General features: G+C 38.6%; 2 protein-coding genes across 2 annotated transcripts; both read right to left on the reverse strand.

Moving 5' to 3' along the window:
* On the reverse strand, window positions 2226–6013 carry LOC104719841 (intracellular protein transport protein USO1-like). The gene is made up of 2 exons (XM_010437821.2): window positions 5786–6013; window positions 2226–4904 (listed from the first exon to the last, which is right to left on the reverse strand). The coding sequence occupies exon 2, from the start codon at window positions 4863–4865 to the stop codon at window positions 3120–3122; it is 1746 nt and encodes a 581-aa protein (XP_010436123.1). The 5' UTR covers window positions 4866–4904; window positions 5786–6013; the 3' UTR covers window positions 2226–3119.
* LOC104719842 lies at window positions 6367–7573 on the reverse strand. The gene is made up of 2 exons (XM_019230953.1): window positions 6939–7573; window positions 6367–6819 (listed from the first exon to the last, which is right to left on the reverse strand). The coding sequence occupies exons 1-2, from the start codon at window positions 7300–7302 to the stop codon at window positions 6815–6817; spliced, it is 369 nt and encodes a 122-aa protein (XP_019086498.1). The 5' UTR covers window positions 7303–7573; the 3' UTR covers window positions 6367–6814.

Raw genomic sequence — 20097 nt, forward strand, 5'->3', positions numbered from 1 at the left:
TACTAGCGAGTCACAATTTCATAGATTTTCCAGGTTCTGGTTTTCGTACATCAGTTCAAACAAGCTCACGGATAGTATTTGAATGCCAGAATCCTTGGGATACCAAACTGGATAGTACTTTCATAACAGAGGCACACATATTAAACCATAAAACAACTTGGTTTACAATAATACGGAATTGTTGGACTTGATAAGATTTGTTAGAAGTGCCATTTGTCATGCTCGAGAAAACAGTGCTGCTATACATGTTATTTTTTATTTAATACATATCACTAATTATTTTTTTATTAATCTGTATTTAATCTATATTTTTTCTTTTTTTTGATGTTTCAGACAATGGTCGGACAAAGTCAAATTACCATTTACGAGTATTTTGAAAAAAAAATCCGCAACTGTTGGTGCAAATCTACTGGATTGCCTCCCTAACATTTCAAAAAACACAAGGATCAAATCCCCTCGAAAAATTTGGAAACTATGGACAAGCGTAGAACACGATACAAGACCTCAGGGATGAATTGGGAGAGTTGAAAGACCGACACAAAGATAAAGAGAGTGAACTTTCTAGTTTGGTGGAGGTACACGAGGCCCATGAGAGACATTCCTCATGTCAGGTTAAAGGATTAGAAACACTGTTGGAATCAGCAGAGAGACAGGTTATAGAATTGAACCAAAGCCTGAACAGTGCAGAGGAAGAGAAAAAGCTGCAACTTACCCAAATTGAAGAGGAACAACAAAACATACAAGAACTCATTTTTGAGTTTGAACAGTTGAAAAAGAGCCACGCTGAGAGAGAGAAGGAACTGGCAGCTGAATTGAGGAAACTGCAAGAGCAGCCCTCTGATCTTACCGACAATAGAGAGGATGGTTACCTGATAGGACAGAGGCAGGGCAAAGGTATTAACCTTGCGAATGTGCATTTGAGTAACCCAGACATTTATCCGGCTATGGAAGTTAACCTTGCGGAAGCGGTTACTGAAATGGAACTGAAATGGAAGGCTATAAAGTATTCCAGGGGACTCGTGATAAACGTAAGGTATTTTATCAAACAAATACCTTTGTCAACTACCGCAGTCAATATTGCAGTAAACGAGAGGATGATCCATTATGCTTCAGAGGATAATTTGAAATTCATCTTGAGGTACCATGAGTTAGATTGTTTGTCTCCAGCCCTAGGATTGCACTTTATATGAGTTGATAAGTTTCTGTTCTGGCAATCAAGGATCTCTGTACCCGAATAACCTAGATTATCTGAATGATTTTCGTGCAAACAATAACTTGTGGGACGTAGGAGGTGGTCTTTCAAGTTTACTCATTAGTCTAATTAGAGAAGTTAATGGGGTTTCAGACTTGCATTTTGAAGGTATTGTGCACAGGAACCTAAGTCCAGAAAGTTTTTATATCATCTCGAAGGGGAAGGGGAAGGGGGTTATCGTCAAAATTGGAGGGTTGCGAATGGGAACGCTTGGCAATAACAGTGCAATCTTTGAGAAACAGATTCGGTTTGCTCCAGAGCAAACCCAAAGGAAAAAGAAAGTGGAAGGCTCCATCAACGATGTTTTCTTCCCGGGATGCACGGTTGGTTTTATGATCTCTGGTCAAGATGTATTCATAAATAAATTTGATGGCTCGCCCCTGGCTAGTCTCACATTCAGAAAGGAAGCAATGAACATGATTACACAAAGCCCAGAAGCTCACAATCTTTTCAACAATTTTACCAGAAAACCTTCTAAAGACCGGTAATGTTATTTTTTTTTGTTCTTGTGTAGTCAATTAAATAACTTTAATTCAACAGAACAACTAATCTGATTGGTTGCAGCGTTACTGGAGAAGCATCACTAGCAGAACCTCTGTTTTGGTTCTGAGAAAAGATTACAATTTTGTGTATTGGCGAGTCACAATTTCATAGATTTTCCAGGTTCTGGTTTTCGTACATCAGTTCAAACAAGCTCACGGATAGTATTTGACGGCCAGAATCATTGGGATAGATCCCAGAATCATCACGGATAGATCCCAATGATTTTGGCCTTCAAATACTATACGTGAGCTTGTTTGAACTGATGTACGAAAACCAGAACCTGGAAAATCTATAAAATTGTGACTCACCAGTACACAAAATTGTAATCTTTTCTCAGAAGACCAAAACAGAGGTTCTGCTAGTGATGCTTCTCCAGTAACGCTGCAACCAATCAGATTAGTTGTTCTGTTGAGTTAAAGTTATTTAATTGATTACACAAGAACAAAAAAAAATAACATTACCGGTCTTTAGAAGGTTTTCTGGTAAAATTGTTGAAAAGATTGTGAGCTTCTGGGCTTTGTGTAATCATGTTCATTGCTTCCTTTCTGAATGTGAGACTAGCCAGGGGCGAGCCATCAAATTTATTTATGAATACATCTTGACCAGAGATCATAAAACCAACCGTGCATCCCGGGAAGAAAACATCGTTGATGGAGCCTTCCACTTTCTTTTTCCTTTGGGTTTGCTTTGGAGCAAACCGAATCTGTTTCTCAAAGATTGCACTGTTATTGCCAAGCGTTCCCATTCGCAACCCTCCAATTTTGACGATAACCCCCTTCCCCTTCCCCTTCGAGATGATATAAAAACTTTCTGGACTTAGGTTCCTGTGCACAATACCTTCAAAATGCAAGTCTGAAACCCCATTAACTTCTCTAGTTAGACTAATGAGTAAACTTGAAAGACCACCTCCTACGTCCCACAAGTTATTGTTTGCACGAAAATCATTCAGATAATCTAGGTTATTCGGGTACAGAGATCCTTGATTGCCAGAACAGAAACTTATCAACTCATATAAAGTGCAATCCTAGGGCTGGAGACAAACAATCTAACTCATGGTACCTCAAGATGAATTTCAAATTATCCTCTGAAGCATAATGGATCATCCTCTCGTTTACTGCAATATTGACTGCGGTAGTTGACAAAGGTATTTGTTTGATAAAATACCTTACGTTTATCACGAGTCCCCTGGAATACTTTATAGCCTTCCATTTCAGTTCCATTTCAGTAACCGCTTCCGCAAGGTTAACTTCCATAGCCGGATAAATGTCCGGGTTACTCAAATGCACATTCGCAAGGTTAATACCTTTGCCCTGCCTCTGTCCTATCAGGTAACCATCCTCTCTGTTGTCGGTAAGATCAGAGGGCTGCTCTTGCAGTTCCTCAATTCAGCTGCCAATTCCTTCTCTCTCTCAGTGTGGCTCTTTTTCAACTGTTCAAACTCAAAAATGAGTTCTTGTATGTTTTGTTGTTCCTCTTCAATTTGGGTAAGTTGCAGCTTTTTCTCTTCCTCTGCACTGTTCAGGCTTTGGTTCAATTCTATAACCTGTCTCTCTGCTGATTCCAACAGTGTTTCTAATCCTTTAACCTGACATGAGGAATGTCTCTCATGGGCCTCGTGTACCTCCACCAAACTAGAAAGTTCACTCTCTTTATCTTTGTGCCGGTCTTTCAACTCTCCCAATTCATCCCTGAGGTCTTGTATCGTGTTCTGCGCCTGTTCAAGCTTGTCCATAGTTTCCAAATTTTTCGAGGAGATGGCTTTGTGTTCTTCCTCTGCATCCTTAAGACTCACACTTAAATCTGAGGCCCGCTGTTCTGAGGATTCCAAATCAAGTGAGGCCACTTGCTGTCTCAGACCATTAATCTCATCATCCAAACGCTTAATCTGCACTGAGGCTTCCTCGCTTTTGTGCACCATTTGTTTCTCCAACTCTTCCTTTTGAACAGACATTGAATCTAGTTCTGCTCGTAGGCCATCAAGCTCAGCTGTCAAACTCTCAATTGAGGACGATGATTGCTTCTCGTTATCCTCATGTTTTTGAGTTAAACCTGAGAGTTCAGTTCCTCTCTCGTCCATTGACTTCTCAAGTTCTGTGATTCTTGCAACCATTTCTCTGTTTTGCGATTCCAATTGCTCAATTACGGTGGTCTTGCTTGCAATCTCTCTCTCAAGATCTATTATACGAGAACGAACTGACTCTAGGTCCCTCTGCAGTGTCGCTACTGTTTCTCCTAGTTCTTTTCTTTGCAACTGTGATTGGCTGTCCTTCTCAGTCAGAAGTAAAAGTTCGCCTTCTTTCTCAGCGAGCTGCTCTTTTAGTTCTTGTACGGTGGTCTGAGCTTGTTGGATCCCATCTGAAGTCTCCGAAACTTTCAATAGTAGAGATTTATTCTCTTCCTCTGCACTATTCATACCACTGGTCAGCTCCGAAACTTGCTGCTCCGATGCTTCTAGCTGTTGCTTGAAATTAGAAGCTTCATCTTTGAGCTGGTCACTCGTTGTTTTCCAATCTTCTGCAACTTTTTCAACTTCTTGAAATCTTTTGATACTATTGTCTCTTTCAGTTTGTAGTTCATCTCTCTCTTTTTTAAGATCTTCTAACTTCTGGTTCAGTTCGGTTTCTGTTTTGCCAGCGACTTCCAGTTTCTGATGCAGTTCCCTGTTATCAGTCAGAGCTGTTGTCTTTTCATCCTCAAGTTTTTGAGTTAAACCTGAGAGTTCAGTTCCTCTCTCGTCCATTGACTTCTCAAGTTCTGTGATTCTTGCAACCATTTCTCTGTTTTGCGCTTCCAATTGCTCAATTACGGTGGTCTTGCTTGCAATCTCTCTCTCAAGATCTATTATACGAGAACGAACTGACTCTAGTTCCCTCTGCAGTGTCGCTACTGTTTCTCCTAGTTCTTTTATTCGCAACTGTGATTGGCTGTCCTTCTCTGTCAGAAGTAAAACTTCGCCTTCTTTCTCAGCGAGCTGCTCTTTCAGTTTGCTCGAATCAGCTGTGAGTTCCTCCAGTAGCATGATCTGTGCCCGTTCAAGCTCATCTGAAGTTTCTGATAATTTCGTGGACATTGTTTTGCTTTCTTCTTCTGCAGCCTTCAGACTTCAAGGCTGCAGACCAAACAATTCACAGAGAAACTTATCAGAAGAAACGTTAACGAGTAGCTTGTTCAAATTAAATAAATAATTAACAAAAAGAGGTACCATCCTTTTCAAAAATTTATGTTCGTAATATAATAACAGATTAGCAAACTAATAATAATAATAATAATTTATTGGGCTTTTTACAGAATCAAGATCATAGGTTTAATTCAACGAAAAGAGAATATAATAACAATAGAAAAAGATCTCATGAGGAGCCAAATCAGTTGTTTCTTTTCGTTCGTATATGTTACTAGAGTACCTTTCACAAACTATAATAAACAATACATTGAACAGCTTCAGTTCAACAAAAACAATCTCGAACCGGTCATCCAATACTACTTAAAATAAGCATCTCTTTCTAAGGAAATTACTAGTGAAAACTGTAAAACAAATACGAACAATAACAAGGAGGACCCTTTCAGCCCCAGAGAAACAATTCATATAGGAATCTAATAGTAAACTCTAAGCATGTCAAACTCATTAACAAAACCAGCCTGAATAGTTACAGAACAAACAAAAAAGTTAAATAAAAAACCCCAATCGTCAAAAACCTCGAAGACTAACAAATACAAGTTTTGGAAACTGAAGGTCGTGATCTTGATTCACCTTATATTAACCCTACAACAAACTTTTAATGAGCCGAATCAACGATAACCCAACTGATCTAACTCTAAATTAAACCATCTGACGATTCAAATCCAAGAGATAAAGCCGTAAGACCAAAAAGCCTGATGGAAGAAAGAAGCAAAGCAACATAGACAGACTAGTACTTCAAAATCGATTATCCAAACTCATCCCGAGAAAACGAAGCTACCAAAAAAAATCATTTCTAAACCCTAGAATTTTACCTGGAGCTCTGGAGATTTGAAACCAAGAAACCTCTTCTTCTTCTTCTTCTTCTTCTTCTTCTTCTTCTTCTTCTCTCTATTGTGTGCTACAGAGATTACGGAATTAAAATCGAAGCTCAGCTAGAGAACTGAAGAAGAAGAACAAAAAACGTGATTTGGTTTGGACTGAGAGAAACAGTTATGAAAGCTCTTGTTTTTTCTGAAGGAGACTCGTAATTACGGCTCTGCCACTACACGCTTCACTCAATTCTTGTCAACCCGGTCAAAACATCATTTTACTGTATGTATAATCGTCTTGTGTGATTTGTTTACGCTTTTATTACCGATAATATAATATTAGTTGATTTTTTGTTTACATTTTTTATTATATTCGGGCATGTGTAATGCGCTTTATTAAGACTTGATTTTATAGTACACTTAATATTAGACCCGTGCCATTCACAGGACATATATTTTTCATTCAAGCCAAATCTACAATTTTTCTTGCTAGAATAAAAAGGTGTGTTTTTTATTCAGTTGTGGATTGATTTATTTTGCTTGCTAGAATAAAAAGGTCTTGATTTATCTAGGGGTTTTTTTTTTGTGCACCCAAACTTATATTAGAATTAAACAGTTACAAGAAGATAAAGCCGATTCGGACATTCCGGAACAGCAAACTTGAAAGGTAAATCAACTAAACCACAGATCAAATATAGAGACACAAACTTGAACAAGCTTGATAGGGTACCAGGAGAAGTATTGAAACTAACTATCACAAGAACACCCATGAAAAAAGTAGCAATCAATACATAAACATCGACTGGAATAGAGTTAGTCACCATACATTGTGACGTTAAAAGAACTGCCTCATACAAGGACAGGTTGATGCCGGAGGAGTCTCCGGTGAGCAAAGAACATTGGAACAAAGCAGAGACTAAGCCAACAGAGATGGTTTTTGGCTGGACGTAAACAGGTAAGGTTACATCAGAGAAGTATCCAATGAACCAAATTCGCCGAAGATGGGCAGAAAAAGAACCAACAACAGTGGTTCTAACCTGGAGACCAACAGAACTAGTCTCAACTGCAATCAAGCAGAGGCCGGAGTAGTATCCGGTAAAATCGGAGAAGTATCCGAAATTTTTAACCTTGCAACAAAGAGGTTCAAGAGACTTACCAACCTTAAGCAAAGAGAAGGAGACACACTGCTGGAGGAACGCAGGTGGAGAGGTTGAGAAGAAGACTGATTCATCAACCGAGAATAGAAGCCAACCCCAAACAAGAGGCCCACTGAAATGGATGAACACCTTCAGGGGAGCAACGGGAGGGAGGGGGAGGAGAGATATACACTCTCCATCGAACTCACTAGAAAGACGGGAGCCATAGAACGGCAACGACCGAGGTGAAACGAACTTGTCATCTGGCGGATCTGGTGGGTCTGGCGGATCCAGAGGAGACAAAAGGCTCATCCGCAGCGCTAAACCTGGTGGCCTTGGACAGGAAGAACCCATTGAAAGCAGGAAAAGCTGAACCAGGGTCATGGAGGTGGAGACAAGCTTCGCCGGCGTCGTAGATCTACCGACGGGAGAAGAAGCAGATCGATTAGGCAGCAAAGAGGGCGGTGGAAGGACACCGGAGGATGGGAAGGACCATATCTTCGGCGAGCGGCTGCCTCGGTCTTCGTGCCTGGGAGAGAAAAACTAGGGCGAACCTTTATCCGATTTATCTAAGGTTATGGTTATGTTTTAAGTCTTGTTTGAGAACGAGGCTGAAATCAATCTGAGAAAGAAGCTAATTGATGAGATGTTAGGATAGTTGGTTGTGTTAAGCTAAAATTTGTGTTATGTGTTTAGTTAAACGAGTTTCTGTTTTTTGTTTAGTTAGAATTTGTGTTATGTGTTTAGTTAAACGAGTTTCTGTTTTTTGTTTAGTTAGAATTTGTGTTATGTGTTTAGTTAAACGAGTTTGTGTTTTGTGTTTAGTTAAAATTTGTGTTTGTGTGTTTAGTTAAAGTTTATGTTTAGTGAATGTTTAATCATGAGTCGAAAACAATGTATGTATCGTTTTTAGTTAAAGTTTGTATCGTTTTCAATCAAAGTTTGTGTTTAATCGTGAGTCGAAAACAAGACACAATCATACAAGTCAAAAACAGGACAAGCACATGAGAACTGAATAATCTTAAACAACGTACGACACAGAACCATTACTTGTATTGAGTGGCTGTTTATTTGCAGGACACGTTGTGATTTATTTGCAGGTTGTGTTTTAATTTTTGGTTGTGTTTTATTTGCAGGTTGTGTTTTAATTTTGGTTGTGTTTCATTTGCAGGTTGAGTTTTAATTTTTGGTTGTGTTTTATTTGCAGGTTGTGTTTTATTTGCAGGTTGTGTTTTATTTTTGGTTCTGTTTTATTTGCAGGTTGTGTATTATTTTTGGTTTAATATTAGACCGATGCTAATTCTGTTATTCATAATGCTTTCATATGTTTCTATCATTCTATGTTTTTTTTTTTATTGTATTCATTTTTAAGTTGTTGGTTTTTTTAGGATTGTAATATATGTTTTAAAGTTTTTTTTAATGTAATATATTTGTTTTTTTAAATAGATATATTCTACTAGTTTTATTTTCCTAATATTGCATAAACTATATAACCAACATTTATAACATTATAAAATATACTTAAAACACTTTTCTAATAAAAAAAATTAGACATCCAAAGATGACTAATGGGAGGACAAAAGTTAAAAGCAAGGATGTGAAGAAATTTGTATTATCTTTAGTACTAGAACTCACACCCCCCGCGATATCGTGGGGGAAATAGTTTAGAAAAAAGTAAATAAAAATTAAAGTTTAAAATTATACATTATGAAATTATTTGAATATAATAGAATAGTTTGAATACATAAACATTAAACATAAACTGTTAGTAAAAACACAACCATCAAAATGAAAACTTATAACAAAAAATATTATGTAGAATAGACACAACTTTACAAAAAAACATTGTTTAAAGTATTATAAATATATAAGATAATTATGGTAAAGATCTACAATTAAAAAAAACATTATGACAAAATGATCCAAAATGAGAATATTGAACTAATAGTTGTAATGAGTAAATGTAATTTTCTATTAAATAATTATAATTAAAAATATATTTATTAATGAGACAAACTGTATCAACAAAAACATAAAATTAAAATTTGTCCACAAATTTTAAAAACAAAATAAAATAAAATTTTAAATATTAAAATAGTTTTTACTGAAAATTACGATAAGTAGACGCAATTGTAAATTCTATATTATGTTTTATTAAATTTCTATATTGCTATAATCAATTATTAAATTTTAGTTAGTTTATAGAATAACGTTGAATATTAGATATTAATAACCAAATTATTTAAATTCAACATAAAACAGAAAATGTGTTTCAACGAACAATGATTTGTTAGTTATTGATGAAGAGACAAATAAATAGAAAGTTTAAAAGACATGACTATTTAAATAGACACATCTATTAGAATGAAAAGTTGTGATGCAAAAATATGAATAAAATATAGTGAAAAGTCACAACTCTACAATGAACAGATACAACTATTTGAGTTTTTAAAAAAAACTAAAAACTTTTTTTTTACAAAAAATACTACGAAAAGTCGCAAATGTTGTTTCGCATTTATTCAGGTTGTTATTATTATTTTTAAATATTAAACTATTTTTTAACGAAAAGTTACGATAAATAGATGCAACTATAACTTGTATAGTAAGTTGTATTAAATTTCTCTATTGCTATAATCAATTTTAAAAATTTAGTTAGATAATAGAATAACATTAAATATAAAATATTAATATTCAATTATTTAGATTCAACACAAAATGGAAAATTTGTTTCAATGAACTTGTTAGTTACTAATGAAGAGACAAACATAAAGAGAGTTCAAAAGACATGACTATTTAAATAGACACACTTATTAGAACAAAAAGTTGTGATGAAAAAAATAAACAAAATATAGTGAAAAGACACAACTCTATAATGAACAATTATCTGCTCAAATTAAACCCTAGAGCTACTCTCTCAAATTAAGAGGTCAATGCAGTACTTAGGGGTCGAATTCCACAAAGACTCTAGATTACACAATAAATTGTAGAGTTTTATAATTATGCTAAACATATTAAATTAAAAGAGAAATAACAATGCAAAATATTAAATAAAAACTGTTGTAAATTCAAAATCTTAAAAAGCTAGGCCTAGGGAATTTCTAAGGAAATTATGAAATATTAAATCAATAAATAAATAGGATTCAAACAATTAAGAACAGATCTAGAACTCTAAACACTTTTGTAAATTAAATCAGTTCTCACTGCAAATAATATCTAAATTTGAAACCAGAAAATTCAAATCTCTTTGTAAAATTTTAGGTTAAAAATCAGCAATAAAATCAGGTTTAAATTGTTCACAAAATTATTAAATCAAATCTCTTTACAAGAAATAATTTTGGTCATCAAAAGGTTTTATCAGGAAAACAATTATATTTTTATATCAATTTATTTTCCTAAAGTATTAATTCTAGGTGATCAATCAAGAATTAATGTGAAGAACAACCTAAGATGAAGATTTAGAAAGATATTGAATCCTAAATAATCAGATCAAATAATTCATAAAAACCTTATGAAAAAACCCTGAACCTAACAAGCAAACTACTCAGACATATTCAATGAAGAACAAAACATAATTCTGAATAATAAGCAATTGAAATTAAAAGAGTAAAGGGAGTTCAAGAATTCTTCTCTACAAAGCAGATCTCTCTCTCCAAAGCTCTCCAAAATCTCACAGGGTTGCAGGAAAAATAAAACTTGATAGAATACAACGTAAGGGTTTGTAAAAACCTAAAAATACTATATATATATATACATCCTAAAACACGTCTAGGGGCTTATGTTGCAATTAGAGAAGACTTTGGGCAATATTGTAAAACTTCCAATTCTTGCTCTCTCGTCGGGTAAACAGTAGTGTCGATCGATGCCACCTTTGTTGGTGTCGATCGATGTTCCGACTCTGATCCGACTCCAAGTTGATTTCCTTGGTAAAATGCTCCAAAATGATCCAAATTGTTCCATATTGCTCCATCCGTGCCAAAATCCTAGATAACCTGTAAAGACTCAAAAACAAACTAGAAACAAATCAAAAGACTCAAAAAGCACACTTATATCATGGTTAAAAACCGTAAAAACCATGATATATCAATTCCCCCAGACTTAGCCTTTGCTTGCCCTCAAGCAAAACAGAAACTTAGACCTATGAAAGAGGTTTGAAAACATAGAATTCACTCAACTGCTGGTAACTGATCTTCGCACTCTTCATCGCCTTGACTCTCAAGAACTTACTTCATATACTTTATCATTTGAAAAGCATCAACATTCCTTACTGAAATCCCACAATCCTCTGGAATCTCTAGTCTCACCATTGTCATCTCATTACATAAATTAAAACAAGTACAGGTGAGTTCTTACCTTGGTGTATCGATCAATGGCATATGGACTCTTTTTAAGACCAAGACATTCTTCTTACATCTCCTTTCCTCTCCCTTTTCTCACTTCTTTTTCTTTTTTTTTATTTTATACTCTTTTTTTTCAAAAATCAAAGGTGCAAGCGAATACCGGGGTCATTGGTAATTTACCTATCCCACGCTTCCAAGCTTTGTGTGATCATTTGACTCAAGAAAAGAATAATGAGGTCACTGGTAATTTACCTACCTTTCTAAACTGATCAAAATCATCTCATCTTTTATTTCTTTCTTTTTTTTTCTTTCTTTTTTTTTTTTAAAAGCACTGAAGGGAAGAGAGAGGGGAGACATACTTTGAAAAATTGCACTGTCTTGTATGGCCCGAAGAAGAAGTCTAGTCCACTGATTTCCCCCTCCAAAGTAAGAGATTAAGTCCGGTTAAAATCCTGATAAAAGTTGAGACGACGTTGGTTGAACTAGATATCCTTTGAATAAGGGCTTTCGGGATTGTTGATACAGCTCATAGTCTTTTCCACACTTCAGTTCTGAGGTCAAGCTTAGTCAAGAATCATTAGAGTGTTAGCCAAAGAACAAAAATCATTAGTTAGAGATCATAATTCCAACCAAAAAAAAAATTTTGAAAAATTTGACTCAATAAAAACAAAAATATAGTTTTGACACAAGTTAGTGGTTAGTACGATCCTCCCCCAGATTTAAACAACATTGTCCCCAGTGTTATCAAGCAAGGGAAAGGCAAAGAAACAAAAATGTGTTGAAAAATTGTAAAGAAATATGAACTGTCTCGTTTACCCATTGGTGTTGATCGATGCCACCTTTGTTGGTGTCGATCGACACCCTCGGCGAATGGTGAAATCTTGGCCGAAACTCCTTGTTAGTTGCAGTTAGTTTTGTTCATGTGTTTCTGGATCAATCCTTTGATGTTAATTCTGTTAAGAAGCACTCAAACACAAACACAGGTTAAAAGCAACATGATAGATAGATAATTCATAAGTTCAAACAAATCTCAAACACAAACTGACTCAAAGCAAGAATAAAAATGACACAATCCTAAAAAGAGAATAGAAAATGAAAACCATGACCAAAGCTAAAACTCAGCAGAAACATCATCATCATCAGAGACGGGATCAGTGTCAGGGAAAGATGGCGAAGGTGATCTGCGCCTAGTAGGACGAATGCAGCCACACTGAGACAAACGAGCCATGCCATTCCAGATGGCACGCAAAGTGGAAACCACATATGTCTGATGAGCTCCCTGTTCCATAGTGGCAGGATCCTCTGGCGGCTCTGGGAACTCAAGTGCCGCGATCCCAGAAGAAGAACCAAACTCAAAACCCCCAGCAGGGTTAGCAGCAGGTGCAGAAGCGGTAGTAGTCCGCAGAGTGCGATGGCGACGGGACGGAGGACAAGCAACCAAGTCATCAGCAGAAGGAAGAAAACGTAACTTCTCTGGATCATCACCAATGGTAGTAAGATCAGGTCGCGGAAGGCGAATAAAGTGCTCTCATGTGTCATCAACAAATCTCCACAACAAACCCGGTTTCAGCCAATGTGCACTCCTCAAATACTGCTTATCCATAAGATGTCTCTTAGTGACAACGCTATAACCATCAGTAGGAATACTCTTGAACTGAAGAATAGCAGTAATAAGGCTCCCCACAGCCTCTTTCTTAGTGTCAGTACCCAGAAATGGCTTGGTCTGCAGATCAACCAAGTAGTGTGCAAAAACAGCCCCAAAGTTGAGGAGCATAAGGTCACGACGCTCAGCAATAGACATAGAAGGGATCATGCCGCCAACACCACAGCTCAAAAAGTAGAGCTCTGCTGCTCTCATCTTGTTAGGCTCCATCTTACACTGAAAAGTGGTAGCAACAGCTCTAAGGATATACCTGAGTACAGGATGGCGGACCTCTGATTGAAGCATCTTCTTGGAATCATACTTACCAAGACCTATGTAAGACCACAAAGGAGAGAGATCCTCATAATGCGTGGGCAAAGCAACTTTTTGATACCAACGGACCCAACCAAATACATCACAAAGATGAGCAAAAGTGATACCATAAGGCACTCCGTTAATGAAGAAATGCAGTTCACCGTCTCTTGCCATTGGTGCCTGCTCATTCTGATAAGTAATCCTAACAGTTGCCATGAATTATCGCACTAAGTCTGGATACAAATCATACTGCCTAGTACAGATGGTTCCCATAGACATTTTATACAGCACATCCAAAACCTCATCATAAATTCCCATTCTACGAAGAAGTGCAGGATCAACAAACCTTGTAGGCTCAATCTCAACTTCCAGCCATGCATTGTAGAGCATTGTCTCATAATCTCCCCAAACACCCACTGGCCTATTGATGAATTCAGGCTTTCCAAGCTCAGCAAGCTTGTTATTGGGCCATTCTCTCTCAGTTGGAATTGGTTGAATCTCTGCTTTTGGCCATGGGAACTGAGAATTGATAGGGGATGGAAGAGACAGGTCAGGTAAATTCGTGGAAGCTCTCGTCGGAGGTCGTGGAGGCGGAGCTGTCGGCGCCGGAGCTGATGGAGGCGGAGCTGTCGGCGCCGGAGCTGATGGAGGCGGACGGCGGTTGGTCTGGCGAGTTGAGCGAGAGGATGAAGCTTCGTGGTCGTCGGTTCACGGCTTTTTGTTGGGGGCCATCACTCCGAAACACCAAATTGACACTGGATCCAGATAGAGGAGAGAAAATCGAGTGAGTTAGCACTTGGAATCACTCAAAACGGATCAAAATCGAGAGAGTTAAGAGGCTTTGAAGTTTCTCATTGGTTTGGAGGAAAGAAGAACAAGTGAGACGGCGTGAGTGTTTTAGTCGCAAGTCCCTCCTTTTCAATGGTATCGATCGATGCCCAGTAAGTGGTATCGGTCGACGCTAGTTTTATTTGGTCCGGCCCAACTTCATTCAAAGCCAAGTAAGCCGAAAACCCAGCAAAATCAAACCCGATGGCCCGTTTTCTCGTCTCTGGTCCATAATAGTGTCGACCGACACCCAGGTGGTGTCGGTCGATGCCATACTCTAATCAATGGTTCTAGAGACTTTTCCAGCAAACATTTTTTTTTCTTCTTCTTTTTTTTCTGAAACAATGGAAACTCAAAACCAAAAATTAATATGTTAGTAATCCTAAAGCAAAAATGCAAAAATAATTAATTCCTACCAGTGGGTTGCCTCCCACTCAGCGCTTGTTTTAAGTCATTAGCTTGACTTGGCAGCGGATTAGGAAGAGGGTGCATCATCCAAACACACAATGTGTCCGTCTGGTATCTCAGCTTTCGCCCAATAGTGTTTCACCCTTTGACCATTAACATTGAATTTCTCCCCTTTGGAGTTCAACAGCACAATAGCTCCATATGGTCTGACTTCTTGAACAGTAAAAAGACCAGACCAGCGAGAACGCAGCTTTCCAGGAAACAACTTCAAGCGAGAGTTATAAAGGAGTACCAGGTCATTAGGCTCAAAGTGTCTGGAGATGATCTTCTTATCATGATAGGCCTTAGTTCTCTCCTTGTACAGCTTTGACTTCTCAAATGCATGAAATCTCAGCTGATCCAACTCATTCAATTGTACCAATCTTCTCTCTGAAGCTGTCTTGACATCAAAATTCATCAATTTAACTGCCCATGCTGCTTTGTGCTCTAACTCCACTAGAAGATGACATGCTTTCCCATAAAGCAGATGAAAAGGTGTAGTGCCAAGTGGTGTTTTATAAGCAGTTCTATATGCCCAAAGTGCATCATCAAGCTTTGCAGCCCAATCCTTCCCTGTTACACCCACTGTTTTCTCTAGAATCTCTTTAATCTGCCTGTTGGAAACCTCAACTTGTCCACTAGTTTGCGGATGATATGGACTATCTACTCTATGTTGAACACCATACTTTTTCAGCAGCTTCTCAAACACTTTATTGATAAAGTGCTTACCTCCATCACTGATGACAATTCTAGGAACTCCAAACCGCGGAAAGATAATGGTCTTAAACAGCTTAATAACCACAGCAGAATCATTCTTTGGACTTGCAATTGCTTCGACCCACTTGGAGACATAATCAACAGCCAGTAAGATGTATTGATTCTTGTAAGAAGAAGGGAAAGGTCCCATAAAGTCTATGCCCCAACAATCAAAAACTTCAACCTCAAGGATAAAGTTTTGTGGCATCTCATGCCTCTTACTAATCTGACCTTTCCGCTGACAAGCATCACATCTAGAGACAAACTCATTAGCATCCTTGAACATTGTTGGCCACCAAAACCCAGCTTGTAGAATCTTAGACACTGTCTTGAAAGTAGCAAAGTGTCCGGCATAATCTGACCCATGACAGTGGAATAGAACATCAGGAACTTCAGTCTCAGCAAGACATCTTCTGTAAACACCATCACTGCAATGCTTGTACAAATAAGGCTTATCCCAATAATATCTCCTAAGCTCTCTCAAAAACCTCTTCTTATGATAGCCTGTGAATTTTTCAGGTTCTACCTCTGCAGCAAGATAATTGGCAATATCAGCATACCAAGGTTCATTGGAGCTAGCCACAACAGCTAAATCTCCATCATTCGGCCAATCTTTTTTGGGAAACAAAGGGTGTCGATTGATGCTCATGTGGTGTCGATCGACACCATGTGAATCCGAAACCAGACACTTCGAGTCACCAGTCCAAAATCATGTATCCACAAAATAAACATGCTCTTCAGGTAGGCAATCACGAATTGGGACATCATCATCAATCTTAATCCTGGACAAGTGATCAGCAACACCATTCTCTATCCCTTTCTTATCTCTCACTTCAATGTCAAACTCTTGTAAAAGAAGAATCCATCTCAAAAGTCTAGGCTTAGCATCCTTCTTCTGCATTAAGTACCTTAATGCAGCATGATCAGTATGAACAATGACTTTTGAGCCAACCAGATAAGACCGAAACTTCTCAAAAGCAAACACCACAGCCAACAACTCCTTCTCTGTTGTTGCATAATTTCTTTGTGCCTCATCAAGTGTCCTGCTTGCATAGTAGATTGCATGAAGCTTCTTATCTTTCCTTTGTCCCAGCACTGCTCCCACTGTAAAGTCACTAGCATCACACATCACTTCAAATGGAAGATCCCAATTTGGTGGCTGAACAATAGGTGCACTCACAAGCTCCTGCTTAATCCTCTCAAAGGCTATGCGGCATTCATCAGTGAATTCAAACTTGACATCTTTACACAACAAAGCAGAAAGTGGTCTTGCTATCTTGCTGAAATCCTTGATAAAACGCCTATAGAACCCTGCATGTCCAAGGAAGCTTCTAACTGCCTTCACATTCTCTGGTAGTTGAAGACTTGTCATCACTTCTATCTTAGCGTGGTCAACTTCTATTCCAGCTTCTGAAACTCTGTGGCCTAGCACTATGCCATCTCTAACCATAAAATGACATTTTTCCCAGTTAAGCACCAAATGCTTCTCTTCACACCTTGCTAGCACTTTACAGAGATTATCCAAACAGCCTGAATGAAGATCCATAAACTGAAAAATCATCCATGAACACCTCCATATAATCTTTAATCATATCAGTGAAGATAGACATCATGCATCTCTGAAATGTTGCATGAGCATTATAGAGACCAAAAGGCATTCTGCGGTAAGCGAAGGTACCATAGGGACAAGTAAAGGTGGTCTTCTCTTGATCATCAGGATGAATTGGGATCTGGAAGAACCCTGAGTAACCATCCAAAAAGCAATAGTATGGATGATTAGCTAACCTCTCCAGCATCTGATCAATGAATGGGAGCGGGAAGTGATCTTTCCTTGTTGCAGCATTCAGGTTCCTATAGTCGATGCACATCCGATGACCAGTAATTGTCCTTGTAGGGATCAGCTCATTCTTTTAATTCTTCACCACTGTTACTCCACCTTTTTTAGGAACAACATGCACCGGACTAACCCAACTGATGTCAGATATTGGATAGATGATCCCAGCATTCAGCAGCTTCATGATCTCTTTCTTGACAACATCTTGCAAATTTGGATTTAGCCTTCTCTGATGCTCAATAGATGTCTTAGCTCCTTCCTCAAGACGAATCCTATGCATACACAAGTCTGGAGAGATTCCTGCAATATCATCAAGAAAATAGCCAAGAGCTTTGCGAAACTTGCGCAGCTCGCTTAGCAGTAAAGTGAGCTCTGCATTGTTCAAGGAAGCACTAACAATAACAGGATAAGAAGAGTTCTCACCTAGAAATGCATACCTTAAACCTGCAGGAAATGGCTTGAGATCAAGCTTTGGAGCTTTCTCGAGACTCCAATCAGAAAATTTTGCAGCTTGTGAAGAAGTACAAACCAATTCCTCTTGTGTAACCAGCTTCTTCATTTGTTCATTAGCATCAATTATCTTGACATACCCAGCAGCAATGTCATCTAGATGCTCAGCCTCTTCAGCAGAAGCAACCAATGCTCTCTCTAAAGGATCCTCATGATGTAGTTCCTCGAATATCTCTTCCGCCAGATTAGACAATGTGTCCACATAGAATGTCTGTCCATCAATTGTTGGCCTCTTAACCAGCTTCTCCATGTCAAAACGCATTTGTAGATCACCAATATTGAGACCAATTTGACCCTTCTTGACATCAATTATTGCTCCAGCAGTGGCTAAGAATGATCTTCCCAGAATAAGAGGGTCCTTGGGTTCTTCCTCATACTTTAACACCACAAAATCAGTAGGTATCAAGCATTCACCAATCTTAATTGGAACATCTTCAAGGACACCATCTGGGATACGAACGGACCGGTCAGCAAGGATGAGAGTGAGCTTAGTAAGCTGGAAGTCTGTCATTCCCAGGCTGAGTGCTACTGATCTTGGCATTAGGTTGACAATAGAACCAAGATCACACAAAGATCTAGCAAATCTGTCAGTGAAGATAGTACAATCAAGAACAAAGCTCCCTGGATCAGGAATTTTTCTGGGATCTTGTTCTGAATGATGGCACTGACTTGGGCTGATATCATCATAACTCCCTGCTCAGCATTAAAATCCTTAGTCACCATCCTCTTGACATATCTTCTAAGCATTGGAGAAGTCTTGACAGCATCAACCAAAGGTAACTCAAGAATAAGCTTATCCATCATAACCTTGCACTTAGCATCATCTAGCTCTTGTTTAGACTTCCTTGGATTCTTGGGGAATGGAACCTTAGGTGTGTAGACTCTTTCTGCAACTGGAGTAGAAGACTTCACGATTTCAGGTTCTGTTCGTGTAGGGTGTCGATCGATCCCCAGGTGGTGTCGATCGACACCATCATCTTGTATTTTGCTCGCGGCTTTGGGTGACTTAGGTGTCGACCGATGCTCAGTAATGTCGGTCGACACTGGCTCAGCAGAAACATCTTCTACGTCTTCTATATCAATCAACTCCTGTAGATCATCAGTTTGATTCTTTTGGGGTATAGAATGGAGTTGTTTGCCACTTCTCAATGTGACTGCATTGCATGAATGTTTAGGGTTGGATTCAGTTCTTGAAGGGAGATAACCTTCTTGTTTTTTCACAGACCCAGCAGTCTGCGCAACCTGATTCTCCAGCTTATTGACATGAATGTTCAAAGCTTCAAACTTGCCATTAAGCTCAGTGTAGACATTGTCAAGCTTCCCATTGAAAGTCACTGTCATTTGCTCCTGACCTTGCAAAATCTGCTCAAACATAGCTTCCATCTTACTACTTTCAGCTGTTTTTGGAGGAGGAGATTGATATGAATTGTTGCCATAAGTCCTTGTGTATCCACTGTTTTGTTGCTGCTTTTGATATTCATGTTTGGGTGTGAAACCAGAAGAGTTGCCCTCAAAGTTACTGCGCTGGCTGTTTCCACTGTAAGGTCTACTGCCTTGCTGATTTCCAAACTGTTGTCCTTGGTTCCCATAGACATAGTTCACCTCCTCTTCCTCATGATTTCCTTGATCAAGTTCTGGCTCATATGTCTCAACTTCAGCAGCAAAGTGAACAGATTTCTTACCCACAAGGAGATTATGCATTGAATCCAGCTTAGCATTAACAGAAGCTAACTGGTTTGAATCATATCCTCCATGTAATCTTTTCCTTTCAGCATCTGCTCTCTTAGTACTATTGTTGGCAGTTAAGTTCTCAATCAAACATTCAGCATCTTCTGGAAGTCTTGTCTTGAAATTCCCATGACTTGAAGCATCTAAAGCCAATTGATACTCCCAGTCACACCCTCTGAAGAAGATACTTAGCAATTGAACCCTTGAGAAACCATGGTGTGGACAGTCCCTTTGGTAAGCCTTGAATCTCACTCAAGCTGCTTTGAAAGCTTCATCTGGTCTTTGCTTGAAAGAGGACAGCTTGATTCTCAACTCATCTGACATTGCATCATCATAGAAGTAGTTGAGGAAGGCCACCTTGACATCACGCCAATTTGTCAATGATCTAGCTGGCAACTGTTTCAACCACAGAGATGCCTCTCCTGCAAGTGAGTAAGGGAAGAGTTTGCAGAATATGTAGTTCTCAGTCACCCCATTAGCCTTGATACTAGTCACCAGATCCTCAAAATGTTCAATGTGGTCCAAGGGCTTCTCATTGGGCAAGGCAGAAAAAGGTCTCTGCCCAACTAGTTGAAAGTAGGCAGGCTTCAACTCAAAATCATTCCTCTGGAATGGATGAGGAACAATTGCGGGCCGGTTCTCATACACCAGATCAGCCCGGTTGTAGTCAGCAATGGTCCTGATCAGATCCCGGTTTTGATCCTGTCTTCGAACTAGGTTCTGGACGTGGTTGGCAGCTCCATGTCCGTCTGCTGCAGGTGGGTGTCGATCGACACCCTCAG

The sequence above is a fragment of the Camelina sativa genome, chromosome 10 (assembly GCF_000633955.1).
Source record: "Camelina sativa cultivar DH55 chromosome 10, Cs, whole genome shotgun sequence".
NCBI lineage: Eukaryota > Viridiplantae > Streptophyta > Magnoliopsida > Brassicales > Brassicaceae > Camelina > Camelina sativa.

Coding starts and splice junctions, on each gene's coding strand:
- LOC104719841 (XM_010437821.2), bottom strand. CDS start 4,865: ATGTCCACGAAATTATCAGAAACTTCAGATGAGCTTGAACGGGCACAG.
- LOC104719842 (XM_019230953.1), bottom strand. CDS start 7,302: ATGACCCTGGTTCAGCTTTTCCTGCTTTCAATGGGTTCTTCCTGTCCA.